Genomic DNA, 15,541 nt, shown 5'->3' on the forward strand with positions numbered 1-15,541 from the left:
TTCTATTTTAAGGCATGGAAATTACATTATTAACTTTTCCTTATCATACTACAAAATATCTTGATAGCCATTGATACAAACTCTGGATCAAAAATCCATATAATAAGAAAAAGACATTCTTGGGGGTAAACTATTCATTTACAGGTTCAATACATAACTTTTTGAAAAATTACAACTTGTTATCTAAATTTTTCCAAACATTATACTTTGGCTACAAAACTTCCAATTTATTCATTTTGCACTAGCCAAATTTTGGGGTATTACAAAATATACATTGAAAAAATAGAAGGTCTTAAAGCATAAATAGAACATATTCAAACATGTAATGAACATAAAGGACAAAAATGCAATGAATTGTAAATTAACAATAAAAATTAGGAGTTTGACCAAAGCATATAAACAACATATGTAATGACTAAAGTATAAACACAATAAAATTTAAAGTTCAAAACTTAAAAATGAAGACTTGTATTTAGTGACAAAAATGTAAGAGTTACAAAATATGAGAGATCAAAACTGTTATTAACCCAAGCGCCAAAATGCAAGTTCTCCCCCAAAAATAGTGTCGTTTGCTACGTGATATATATGCTCGAACCCATGGCCAAAAATGGCCCTCTCCTATCATTTTAACATTTCTTTTCTTTTTACCAAAAGTATAACCCCAAAATGCTTTCCCCCTCTTTTCTCTTCTATCTTCTCTAGGATGAAGCATCGCCTCCCTTTGGCCATCATAAATTGGTGGCCATGTCATATAAATTGAACCTAAAATGATTCCTTAAAACCCTAAACCCAAAAATACTCCATGTTATCTCTAAACATCCCAATATACTTCAAAACCCATAAAAATCCTAAGCAGGGTATCAAATAGCGTTCTGAAAATGCTATAGCGACCGTGATATTGCGTTCGCGCCACCGTTTGAAACTGCTATTCATGGTTTTTGAGGTGGGTCACGGATTCACACCGATTGCACTCATAATTTAACGGGAAACAGACGATTGCACCGATCACTTGACGCAATAAGCGTTATTCCAACCATGATATCAATTTTCAACCGCAATATTTTTCTTTGTTTCAAAAATTTGAAAGGTCGGGGAGGAGGAATGGGGAGTTGAGAGTGAAAGGATATTTTTGTTTTCTTTCAGACAATGAAATCGGGGGAGGAAGGGGAGAAGGATAAGAAATTTGAGAGGATCGATGAACCTGAGGAAGTGGCTGGAAGGAAAGCAACTGGGCTAGACTTGTAATACCCCAAAAATTTAGATAATGACCAAAATGAAAATTTGGAAAGTTTGATGGTCAAAGTAGAAAATTTGGAAAAAGTATAGGGAATTAAGTTATAATTTCCTAAAAAGAATTTGATTCCATAAATAGATGGTTTACTCTTGAGAATGGAGTTTTTATAGAAATCATATTTTTGGATTTGGAATTTTAGTAGAGAAAAATTAAAAGGGACAAAGCCGTTAAGAAAATCGGTATTTCAGATCGAGTTGGAATTTTACGAAAATTTGAAGGATGTTATAATATGGTTGTAAAAATTATTTTAATATTTTGGATCAGAGAAAATTGGTTTGGAAATATGCAATTTTTAAGATTTAATCGAAACAGTGGAATTTAGTGACTAAAACACAACTTTTGAAAATTCAAGGTGAATTTCGGTAATAAAAGTCAAAATAATTCATGTTTGACTTTTTAATATGATAATGATCATATGGCTTGGTTTTATGGTGATTATGGAGATTCATTAAGGGCAAAAATGGAATTTCCTATGGTGTTGAATAAAAAAATTCCATTATGATATATTATTAAGCATGTGTTAGACTATTATATCATAAAATATCAATAATGGAAGAGAAATTTCAGCTTCTTCTTCATCCAAGACCGACATCTCCAAGCTTGCAAGGTAGGTATTCTTGTTTTCAATTTTGAAGCAATCTTGTTGAGAATTACACTTAGGTGTGATTAGGAAAAAATATTCTACTTTCAATTCTCTACATTTTGACATGAATATTACTAGGGTTTCAGGTTCAAGTTCATCTTGAGTTGATGAAGGGGATTTTGATTCTTGTGTTTTATGGGTTTTGAAGAGTTAAGTGATTTTAAAGAATTTGTTGTAAGAAATGATGAAGGACCTAAGAATGAAGTTAAAGAAAACAGTTTGGATTTTGAATATGGCAGTAGGTTCGAAAATTCACCAGAAATTATATAAAAATAATTTGGAGATTATTTTTGTATATTATTTTCACATATCGATCTAGTTTCGTTTAAAACAAACGGGGATCAATTTCAAGTTGTATACAAAAAGATATGAATTTTTAACCAATGAAAGGTCAGAAATATCGGACAGCAGTTCTGCAAAACAGATTCTGTTGGTCAAATTTGAAAATTCAACATAAATTGTACAGAATGAATTAGAAGGAGTTATTTATATGGATAGATTCGTATTCGAGTCTAGTTTTCAACGGAAGAAACTAAATTTCATTCTAGTGTGTATATAAATACAGAGTATTGATTCTTTGAAGGTAGTGCGAATTGTCTGAATATGGAAAATTGATGGGTTGTTGTATAAGTGTAGTATAATTGATATACTATGCTGGAAAATGTTGTTTTGGAATTAAAATGAGAGTTATATGTGATATATGACTGTTTTGGAAGTTTGAAAAGATTTGTGGTTTATTTACAACATTTGTAGAGTTGGGGTACTTAAAGATAATTATGCCTTTGTAAAGCATTTGAATGATAGTAATTTCAATGCTGGAATTTATTATATATTAAGAATCTAAGTGATAAAATGGTGAAGGTCCATTTTGTGTAAATTGGAAAAACTTGGTTCCAATGTTAAAAGGAATTATTAAGTATTGAGTATTTGGATAGAAAATGAGTTCAAATATATTTTGGAGTTATTTTGGAACGTGTTTATGTTAGTACAATACTAAAATATGAAATCGTTATGAATGGTGATTTATACAGATTGTGATTGAATTGAATCGAAGTAAATCGAATATAAAAAGGGCTTATGATGGACAATAGTAAGGCTCATATATTTTGAAAGACATAAACTGTCAAGGTGAGTGCAATACATGCATTAAATTATACATGGATGTTTTATACATCATAAGGAAGACTTGCGATAAGTCGACCTTGTTTATATCAGCATGATATTATGCCATATTTTTATAAATTGACATGACATTGAAATGTCACGGTATGAAATCAAAATGCATTGATTATGAAAAATGTGATAATTTACCATGAATGTTTTCGGGTATGAACTGCCCAGTGTTAAATATTGATAATATACTTTGCCATGGATGAATTGAATAAAATAGACTATATGCCCAGGTAAGTCATTGAGGGACAGGGTATAGTTGGCATTTCATAGAGTATAACAGCTGCAGGTTTATATTAGCACTATAGTGTGTAAGGACACTAAGTGTAGGTTTATCTCCGGATTAGCACTATAGCGAAAGCATAGTGTAGGTGGTGGGCACGACCTTATGTGTATTGTCCGGATTATCACTATAGCGTAAGCTTAGTGCAGGTTTAGCACTACTGTACATGTATTTTACTTGTATACCCAGGGTCCTCAAGGTTTAATATGGGCTATTGGCTATGGATTATGTTTTATATTGGTTAATAAATGGCAACCATGCAAATAAGCTTATGAGCTTACGGAATAATGGCAAGTATATTGGAAAAATAAGCTTACGAGCTTATGGAATTTAAATGATAAGTATTTTGGTAAAATAAGCTTACGAGCTTATGGGATAAATGGTAAGAGATGTTATATTATTTTGTTCATGGTAAAATATTGGATATATTAGTAAGATGATTTTATGGAAATTTGATTTTTGATATTGAAAATCATGCATGAATTGTATTGCACTGTTAAATGTTTTAATTGTCTCACTAAGTTTATACTTGGCGTGTGATGATTTTCACGCGTAGGTAAAAAGTCAATAGTAGATTAAAGAGTTCAAAGTGACATCAAGCATCGAGAGGTATATTTCAATATCAGTAAGACATCCTACGATGGAATTTGATTTTAGATAGTAGCATGTAATTTGAAAATGTTCAATTTATTTGTTGAATAAATTTTGGAAATTTTTATAGTGATGAAAGGTTAATTTTTTTTGAATTTATATCTATTTTCGTAAGTTACTACAGTAGTTACTGTAGCATAAACAATAACCACAGTTTTAAGCAAAAATTTTCCAGAATGCATTTGGGGTATCGATTCCCCCATACAGGGAACCGATTCCCCCACTGTTCATCGCACTGTACACTGTTCACTATATATAAAAAAAATTGTTTGAATTAAATTTGTTACAATGAAATATGATTTATATGATATGATATTTTTATAATATCAATTACCATTTTAAGAAAACAAAATTTATATCCCTTGGAAAAAGTGCAAATGGTTTTAAGAAATTCGGGTAACATCTATAATCTATATAGGTATAATTATACGGGTTATGGGTGTTACAAGACTGCTTATCTTTTGGTGTAATCTTCCCTTGGAAACATAGTGTAATAGCCGTGAAGAATAAATATGCAGGAGGAAGGGGGAGAGTAAAAGCAGAAAGGTGAAGGGGGAGGAGGAGGAGGAAGGGGAGGGTCAAAGCAGAAAGGCCAGACGAAGAGGGGTGATTTATTTCTTCTTCTTTTTAATAATTTTTAAAATATAATTTTAAAGGATATATTAATTTGACATCCCTCCAACTTTTAAAATTTATAATTTAATACCTAGTTTAAAATGTAAACATTAAATTTTATTTAATTTAGTCTTAATTTCAGTAATCTAAATTTCTGCAATTTAAATTTTATAATTTTATTTTAATAATATTTAATTTAGTAATTTTAGGATAAATTGTGCGATATTTAAAAAAATTCACGACTGTGATAATCCTAATGATGCTATTAGTATGTGGCTCTAATGATGAGGTCCAGTCTTGTGGCTCTAATGATGCTATTAGTCTGTTGGGATTTGAACAAATCCAACGGTTTATACTTCTGGGGCGACTGAGAGCTTAGGTGAAAACCCTAAATGTCTGGGTCCTATGTGGACTGTTTTGGGTTTGTTTCGAATAGGCTGCTTGCTTTGTAATTGGGGCTTTGTTTTGGGTTACTGTATAATGTTGAGCTCCTGTGTATTAATATTTGGGTTGATCTTGTATAGTTTGTAAAAGAAAAATAAATAAAAATATTAATGTTCTCTTTTTATTTAATCATTATATTATCTTATTATTAATACTATATACTCCCTCTATAACATAAAATATTCCATTATTGACTTTTTTGTCATTTTTTTAAGCTTTGACTACTTATTATTTAAAATTTAATATTGATAACAATATGTAAAAGTTTGTTTTAAAAACCTTTAATCAATTAGTTTTTTTAAATATATATTTTATAAATTTTAATTATTTAAAATAATTATAGTCAAAGTTTTAAAATTTTGACATTTAAAAAGTTAGTAAGGGACATTTTTGTGGGATGGAGGGAGTATATATATATATATATCCTAGACCGAATTATGTATATATACAATTGAATTGCGATAAAAAATATATATTAACCAACATATATTTAAAACAATAATTAATATTAAGCTTTAAATATTTAAAAATATCATAAACTTGTACAAATATTTATAATTACAACCACTAAAATTATATTAATAGATAATAACAACAAACACTGGTAATTAAAATCAGAATTTAATAATGATGAAATTCAATTTGAAGCCTGGATAAAATATAGTGTCTACACTTGGGCCTTGTCGTGTACTATCATCAATTCCTTAAGGGTTTCTCGATGATATATGCCCCTATGACCAAATTGCTTCAAAAAGGAGTTCTCTTCGTGTGGGACAAAAAATAGCAAAAAAGCCTTGATCAGGTCAATGCCATCTTGACTAAGGCCCCTGTCTTGACTCAATCGAAGTTCAATAAGGATTACACAGTGTTTAGTGATGCTTTGCTAAATGGGCTAAGATGTGTTATGATGTAAAAGGGAAAACTTGTAGCATATACATCATGACAACTCAAGCCTAATGAATGTAACTACCCTACGCATGACCTAGAGCTTACCGTAGTGGTTTTTTTCTTTAAGGATTTAAAGACATTATTTGTTTAGAAAAAATGTCACATCTTCACAGACCACAAAAGCCTTAAGTATATGTTCACGTAGCAGGAGTTGAACTTAAAGCACATGGATGGGTCGAGTTGCTAAAGGACTACGACTGTGTAATTGATATGGATGGTAATGTACAAACATACAAGGGGCGATTAGTCGCTAAAGGTTTTCGACAAGTTCATGGTGTAGACTATGAAGAAACATTCTCCCCTATAGCTATGTTTAAGTCCATCCAGATCTTGCTCAAAATAAATGCATTCCATGATTATGAAATCTGGCAAATGGACGTCAAAACCTCTTTCCTTAATGGAAAACTTGAAGAGGATGTGTATATGACACAACTAGAAGTTTTGTCGCTCCAAGAAATGCTAGAAAGGTTTGTAAGCTACAGAGGACTATTTATGGACTAAAGAAAGCTTCTCGAAGCTAGAATCTTCGTTTCAATGATGCAATCAAAGAATTTGGTTTTATAAGAAATGAAGATGAGCCTTGTGTTTATAAGAAGGCTAGTAAGACTTGGTTATGTACTTGTTTCTTTATGAAAGATTTGGGTGAGGCAGCGTATATCTTAGGAGTTAAGATCTATAGAGATAGATCAAGATGACTTCTAGGTCTGAGTCAAAGTACATATATAGACAAAGTGCTGAAAAGGTTCAGTATGGAAGAATCGAAGAAAGGATTTTTGCCTATGAGACATGACATTTCTCTTTTGAAGGAAATGTGTCCTTCAACTCCACAAAAAAGAGAACGGATGAATAAGATTATATATGCTTCGGGTATTGGTTCTATAATATATGCCATGATATGTACTCAACCAGATGTATCGTATGCTCTAAGCATGACGAGTCGGTATCAAGCAAACCCTGGTGAAAATCACTGGGTTGTGGTTAAAAATATCCTTAAGTACTTAAGAATAACTAAGGATAAATTTCTTTTCTATGGAGGGGAGGAAGAGCTTAGTATAAAAAGTTATATTGATGACAGCTTCCAAACTGACAAGGATGACTCAAAATCGCAATCAGGTTTTGTGTTTTGTCTTAATGGAGGTGCTGTAAGCTGGAAAAAGTTTGAAGCAAGACACCGTAGCTGATTCTACAACAGAGGCTGAATACATTGTAGCCAGTGAAGCAATAAAATAGGTAGTTTGGATCAAGAAGTTCGTATCGATATTAGGGGTTGTTCCCAACATATCAGATGTTGTAGAAATCCGTTGTGACAATAATGGAGCCATTGCACAAGCAAAGGAAACCAAATCTCATAAACGATCCAAACATATTCTTTGGCGCTTTCACCTCATTCAAGAGATCATAGATCAAGATGTGAAAATATACAGAGTACACACGGATGACAACATTATTGATCCCTTGACGATACCTCTTACACAGCAGAGGCATGATCATCACACTGAGTCACTCGGTATTAGATATGTGAGTGATTGGTCTTAGTGCTAGTGGGAGATTGTGTGAGTATGTCCAAAGACCAATCATATGATAATTGTAATAATACATTTATTTACCGATTTTATTGAATAAAGGCATTGCCGCTATTATTTTCAGTTATATATATACGTGTTTAACATAAATTGGAAGATAATAAAGTCCATATAATGACATAATTGTTATTATTAAAAGATTCTTTGTCAAGTATTATTATGGGCATGGACAATAATAATATGCTTAAGACTAACATGTTATTGATTGATGACAACTAGTTGTCATTGACATAGAGATGTCAGAATTGATACATGATTATATTGTTAGAGAACAATGTATTGGATTGACCCACCATGAGCATATATCTTGGATTATTATGTGAGAGTTGCTCATGGTGATGACTATATGTATGATCCTCATACTTGAGATCAATATTATCCCAACATATATTGTTGTATGTTTTGATGCAATTAAACAAGCTCCATAATTGGTTGTTCTATAAAGATTGTTATTGAATATATCTCAATATATGTAGTGGGTGTATATGATTAAGATAAGATTTGTCCTTTCTACATAATAGGAAATATATCACAGGCCACTTGATTGAGTGAGACTGGAAACTCATGGCCATGCTTAAATAAGTTGATATGAGATATCACAAACTATTCGTTAATTAAAGTATACTATAGATATCAAGAAACAATAGATGGGTTATACAAGTGTGACTATTCCAAGACTTGTGCCTATTCTAGATATAAAGGACATAAGGATGTAATACATAAAAGTGTTAATCACCAAGATGATATGTCGAATCATATTTTCTTGTAACTTAGGTGACAATGATATTTGCTAGATGTCACTCATTGTATGTAATATTAGAATTGTTCTAATAATTATTGCTAACGTTACAAGAATCTACAGGGTCACACCCTAGGATTGAAATGAGCAAAGATGTACAATTTGTTGTACATTACTAAAATATATCTATAGTTAATATATGTATATTTGATATACATATGTTTTAATAATCCCGAATATTTAATTCCAATTAATTAAATAAAGATTTAATTAATTTGAAAATATAAAATCCCTAATATGATTAGGGTAACTTGGATATAAAAGGAGGTGTAAAGGTCTAGCAGTGTTTTTTGAACACACATAATCTTAAGCCGTTTTTCTCAAAAACAGTTTTGGAAAAAACAAATATTGCTCTCAATCGGGTGAACTGAGTAGAGATTGAGACGTGATTTCGTGGAGGCTTACGATTCGAACTGATCGACACCACCATTAGCCGTTGCGACCCTTGCTGTTTTTTCAAGGATCCCGCTGTAAGTATTCTTATCATTTCCTCCCAATTTCGGTTTATCGAACTTGGATCGCTGGTGAGACCGTCGAATTTTTGTTTCTGCTGCGCCATGGGTGAGCCGACGGTCCCAACATATAGAATGTAAATTCTCAATTGTGTATATAATTGGGTCTCCTTGATTGAGTATTATATTTTTATTTGAAATTCATGTATATTTGTAGCAGCTCACTATTTTCTTTGGATATAAAACATTCTATTTATCCAAAAACGAATTTCTGATATGAGAATTTGAAAATATTACAATTAGGGGTGAGCAAAACTCGACTTGATCTGAAAACCTGAGTTTTTGACTCGATTCGACTAAAAAGAACTCGACTCGATTCGAAAAATTGAAATTTTGACTTGATTCAACTTGAAAAAAAACTCGACTCGAATTGATTTCGAGTTGTAATTTCATAAGCTCGACTCGACTCAAAAAAAATTTCAAGTTCAAATCGAGTTGTCAAATGCAACTCAAATAATTCAAATTTTTTTAGTAATTAGTTGATTTATTTTCAAGTTTGAGCCGACACCTTAGACTTTGTATGATATATGTATGTCATGTATGGAAATAATGAAGAAATATATAAGTATTGTTTATATGGTTATAAAAAGTCACTTAAATTGGAATCAAATAATATTATAATATTATAAATATTTACAATGAAATTTAAATAGAAACTCAAAAAATTGACTCAACTGGAATTTTATAAACTTGACTCGACTCGTAAAAAATTTAAATCAAGTCCGAGTTGTAAAATAGGACTCATCAACTCGAATAACTCAAAATTTTTTAACTCGACCCGATCGAACTCGCACTCCTAGTTACAATTATTCCTTTCAATAACAATTTTCTATTTTCATTTTAAACACACTTAAACTAAAAACACCCTTCCGCTCCCTTCTCTCCACCTGTATTGGGTTTGATAAAAAATTATGTTGAAAAGTATTGTTGATTATTATGCCTTGTTTTTATAACGTAAGAGTTTACTGAATTTTAGAAGACTACTACTCAAATTATTTATCTCGTGTCACAAGTGTAATATTCCTAAAATATTTTTCATATGTTATCTCGGGGTTTATATTTTTTACTCACATGTTATCTTAGCGTTTCTGAAGTGTTCGTGCATGGAGAAAACTAATGTAAGCAAGAGTACAACTTTCTAGCAACCATGGATATACTCGTATTGTCGTATTCAATGTTTTTAAGCACGAAACTTCTATTGTGAAAAATTAGTAAGAATTGTTCACCAAAACGAACTACAAGAGCCTCATACTGTACAGTTCCTCCAGAAAGATGGTCAAAACACGAAAGTGCCTTGAAGTAATACACTTTTTAAAAGGAACTGAGTTAAGAAGTAGACAATTTAAACTTTTAATCATATATTAATAATACCTATGATAAGAAAAAGTAATCGAATTGCCCATTTTTTTTAGTTTTTTTTCCATTATATATATATATATATATATTCCATGTGAAATCGTACACGTTGATGTTCAAACTTTGATTTGTTGCGAAGTCCCTTTCATTATGAACGTAACTTGAAGAAATTAAATCAGGTTCATGTCAAAAAGTCTCGGCTCATCTAGAAAAAGGATGAGCTGCAACACCAAAGCATCCACCAAGTGAATTATAATAATTATTTTCCATGGTTTAGGTGCAAGGTAACTGCATTGCTATTTGCAGAAGTCCTTGTATTTGACTGGCTCATTGGTTTTAACAATATTGCCAACTTCATCTAATTTCTCCCATCCTTTTCATTTAGCTGTTTCCCATATGCGGATTACTAATCTTCATGTTTACATGTAGTTAAAACTCATAATGATAAGCCTACATGCATTTTTGGTTAGATACTCCAACAAGAAATGGACAAAATTAAAGCTAGTTTGGCTGGTATATTAGATTAGTGGAATTTAGTAAACTATAGACCAAGTATTAGCTGCCACGGAAGATTTTATTCTTAAAGCTGTCTTTTTTTCGTTTTTCCTGTATATAAGAGTTCCACATTTTCACTTACTGCCTGTGGAGAGACTGAAAGGCAAATAAAAGCTATACAGAAAGGGGGGAAAATGGAGGCATTAAAGAGAGGGTTGATGTTGTTACTGGTTTTCATGGTTTTGCAGAGAGGAGACGGGCAATTATCGGAGAATTTCTACAGGAGTACTTGTCCGAATCTAGAATTTATAGTGAGGCAACAAGTGTTCACCAAGTTTAGTCAAACGTTCGTTACAATCCCTGCCACTCTGCGCTTGTTTTTCCATGATTGCTTTGTCGAGGTACGTTCGAAGAGTAGCACGAGAGCGATCGAGTTTTTGTTCTTGGTTCCATCGGATGAACGATTTGCTCCTACAATTGGTGTTTTGATGTTCTTATAAAACTAATGTCATATCATCCCTACATGCATGTTTGTCATGCCTAATTTTCAATTTTACGGTACATATCAGGACATGAGTGTGGATTATGATCATAAAATGCTTGTTTTTTTTTGGTAGGGATGTGATGCATCAGTCATGATTTCATCGCCAAACGGAGATGCGGAAAAGGATGCCGAAGACAATCTCTCCCTCGCAGGCGACGGATTCGATACCGTAATCAAGACAAAGCAGGCAGTGGAAATACTATGCCCTGGAATTGTCTCTTGTGCTGACATTTTGGCACTTGCAGCAAGGGATGTTGTAGTCCTGGTAAGGCATGCTTACCTGCAAAACCAAAACTAGTCCTTGGAAATTCATTCCCATATTCAAGCAACCAAACTTCAAAACTTTTTCCAATTGGTTTGTTGCATGTGAATAAAATCTTAGGCTGGTGGCCCTTCTTGGGAAGTCGAATTAGGACGTCGAGACGGCCTCAGATCGCAAGCGTCTAGGGTAGCCGGAAACTTACCAGACCCTGAATTCAACCTTGCTCAACTCAACACCATTTTTGCCAGAAACAACCTTACGCAATTCGATATGATTGCACTCTCAGGAGCACATACCGTAGGCTTCTCTCATTGCAACCGGTTTACGAATCGCATACACTCGTTCTCTTCATCTTCTCCTGTCGATCCTGCTTTGGACCCGAACTACGCACAACAGTTGATGCAATTGTGCCCTCGGAATGTAGACCCCAGCATTGCCATCAACATGGATCCTGAAACCCCACGAAGTTTCGACAATGTGTATTACCAGAATCTAGTTTCTGGGAAGGGATTGTTCACATCAGATCAGGTGCTTTTCAGTGATGAAGCATCACAGCCAACTGTAAGTGATTTTGCCAGAAACACTGGTAACTTTAATGGAGCATTTATCACATCAATGAGGAAGCTTGGAAGGGTGGGAGTCAAAACTGGAAATGAAGGACAGATAAGAATAGACTGTACAAGATTTAATTCGTGAATGGAGAGGATGAATAACAAAGGAGTTTCTTCCTTCATTGAAGAAGACATAAAAATGATATAAACTTTGGTGTCAATGGTGGTTGTAAATCATACAATAAAACGAATTCAGTGATGAACTACCTTTCAAAGCTTCAACATGATTACCATTTCAATCGTACAATGAAACTCATTTGAAATTCTAATTAATTAATAACAATTTAAAATTAGTGCAGGGGCACACACAAAAGTATACCTAAAACAGGGCACATGAATTTTGTTCCAACATCATACCTCAGAAAGGTTAGACCCGACTCAAAGAACAAAAGCGACACAAGGGGTGCTGAAAAGAATGCACGAAACAGAGATAGTGGTTACAATTGCACTACATATATAGTAACCCAATATCACTTTGGTTTCGATTTAGTCATAATCTTTTTTTCTTAAAATTGTCACCATCCAAATAATTATAAGAGTAAACTACATATTTAGTAACCCAAATATCACTTTGGTTCCGTTTTAGTCTCAATCCTTTTTCTTTAAATTGTCACCAACGTTACGTTTTAGTTTCATTTTAGTTACCCACTGTTAAAAAATTAACAGAACTACTGATGTGGTTTTTTTTCTAGTTATTACATGGTAGTACCTTATAGTGACACGTCAATATCATCATTAATTTTTTAATAGTGGGTGATCAAAATAAAACCAAAACGTAATGTTAGTGACTATTTTACCAAAAAAATTATTAAATGTTCAAAACAACATCAAAATGATAGTTCGGTGACTAAATGTCTAGTTTACCCTTATTATAAAGGGATGATATAGGTAAGTTTTGTTCGTATAACTAAAATCTCACGGTAAAGAAAAGTATATTTGATAAACTTTATTTAGCTAAAGGGTGAAAAGGAAATTTATATTTTTTGTTAACTACACGGATTATCATTTATGTTTGTGTTTTGTCCACTTTTAGTCATTGATTTCAAAAAATATAAGATATGATCACTTTCAGTTTTTATTTAATTGAGACATGATCACTTTTATTTTTATTTAATTAAAATTTGATCATCAATGGTTAACTGTTGTTAACAATAATAGAAAAGTGACGTGATTGTAACACCCTTAACTCATACATCTCCGTATACAAGTCAAAGATGTCACATCAATCAGATAAAACATTTACTGTTCGAAAATCAGAAAAAAATTTGTTTCTTCTAAAATCAACCAATATAATTAAAATAATAAAATAAAATACTATTCATATCTAATAATATTTATTTATAAAACTAACATACATAATTTAAATCAAAAAACAATTTAGACATATTGAAGCAGAGCATCAACTAACTGTGTACATGCCAATTAAAATATCAAAAACATCGAAAGATGTCATACTGATTCTGGATGTCTGAACTAATCCCCAAAATATAGGATATTCGTCGTGGCTCCCTACTCATGTCCACTTCACTTTACCTACGTGTGAAGTAATCACATGCTAACTTAGTGAGGCAACAAATAATATAAGTAAAATAAATAAAATATTTACTGACAAAACATATGATATTGCATTAAAACATTATTAAAATAAAATATATATCATCATCTAAACAGATGCTCGTAATAAGAACAATATTATAAAAAAATTATAAATCAATTATACTGTGTAATTTTAAATGTATACTTTTCTATTTCATATCATATTATCGTCCACTGTATTTAATGAGAATATATGATACGCAAGTCAGATAACGAGTGTGCGCGCTATATACAAATTTACTGCCAATAACAGATAGCACTTTTCATGTTAAACAGAAGTATAGGTATTGTAGGACGCAATAACACTATACTGAATCAGATCTAGATGTGATAATTCACGACATCAAAGCATCATGAATATCATAATGCACATATAGTGCCAAACAAATGTACATGAATGTACCATCTAAGATCATTAATCAGATAACATATATCACTCCATCTCATAGCATGTCATTGAACCACTAACCCTCATTCTCATACAATGGACTTTATTATTAATCAATTACTAATTTGTATTAAAAAACAATTTAGATAATCGAATATAAATCATTCTCATAAAAATTAAATTTTGGGTAGTTCATACCAAAAAATATTAATCTGCTACAAATTAAAAAATAATAATTATATATTAAAAATATGATTATAAAAATATTTTCTTTTTAAATCGATCAAGGTTGACTCATCGCAAGTCATCTTTGTATTATTTTTTTATAAAAGATTAGTTGCACTCTTATGTTGCCTCACTAGCTTTATTTGCTAATATCGATTTACTTTCGAACTTTATCATTTTCTTTTAACGCACTTTGATCTTGAGAATGATCAAGATCTACTCGAATGTTTATTATTCTGACATATGTGAATTTCAAATATAAATTAGTACTCTAACTAAAATAATAAACTCATATTCGAATAAAATTCTAAAAATTGCCATCAACACATATTCGATACTAATTTTCTTTCATCAATTGAAACTAATTTTTAATTCTAATCAAACAACCTTTCAAATCCTTTAAACTATCATTTATCATAGCAAATCACCAAAATTTCAGTAATTCACATTTAGATACCATTTAACCTTTCTATAAAATCATCCAAAAATTTTCGAAATTGTTCAACTTAGTCCTTTGACATTCCACTAATCAAAATCAAATTCCACTAATTAAAAGTATCAATATAATATTTAAAGCCCCAAACTACCTCCCTTCAAAATTTTGCAGACTTCCGATTCGATCCGTTTATCTGAATATTTTACCAATCTTTATCGCTTAGTAACTTTTATGCAAACTCCAGATCAAAAATATAAAATCAACTAAATATTATTATTGGGCTGAAATACTCATTTAAAAACCAAAATAAATAAATTTTGAAAATTATTTTTTTAGTCCCTAAACTTTTACAACTTTATACTTTGGTCACCAAACTTTCAAAATTTACATCTTAGTCACTTATCCAAAATTTTTGGGGTATTACAATTCTTCCCCTTAAGAAAATTTGTTCTCAAAATTTCAGTTCATTCTGATCTAAATAAACGAGGAAACTACTTTTTCATATCTTATTCTCGTTCCCAAGTAGGTTTCTCAACTTTATGATTTCGCCACAAGACCTTAACAAGTGGAATTGATATAAGAAGAATCTACACTCTTCAATGGAAGTGAATAGATATCCTTATTGTTGCCCCGATCTAGGAATGAAAAAAGCAATGCCCTTGAATTGTAAGTATGGCTGCAACAAG

The 15,541-nt window shown here is 31.6% G+C and overlaps 1 protein-coding gene across 1 annotated transcript; it reads left to right on the top strand.

The window, feature by feature from the left end:
* Positions 1-10,958: 10,958 nt before the first annotated feature.
* LOC120205802 (peroxidase 55-like) lies at positions 10,959-12,384 on the top strand. The gene is made up of 3 exons (XM_039205604.1): positions 10,959-11,194; positions 11,411-11,602; positions 11,720-12,384. The coding sequence occupies exons 1-3, from the start codon at positions 10,988-10,990 to the stop codon at positions 12,293-12,295; spliced, it is 975 nt and encodes a 324-aa protein (XP_039061535.1). The 5' UTR covers positions 10,959-10,987; the 3' UTR covers positions 12,296-12,384.
* Positions 12,385-15,541: the final 3,157 nt, after the last annotated feature.

This window comes from Hibiscus syriacus, unplaced genomic scaffold, assembly GCF_006381635.1.
Source record: "Hibiscus syriacus cultivar Baekdansim isolate YM2019G1 unplaced genomic scaffold, ASM638163v2 tig00013040_pilon, whole genome shotgun sequence".
Classification (NCBI taxonomy): domain Eukaryota; kingdom Viridiplantae; phylum Streptophyta; class Magnoliopsida; order Malvales; family Malvaceae; genus Hibiscus; species Hibiscus syriacus.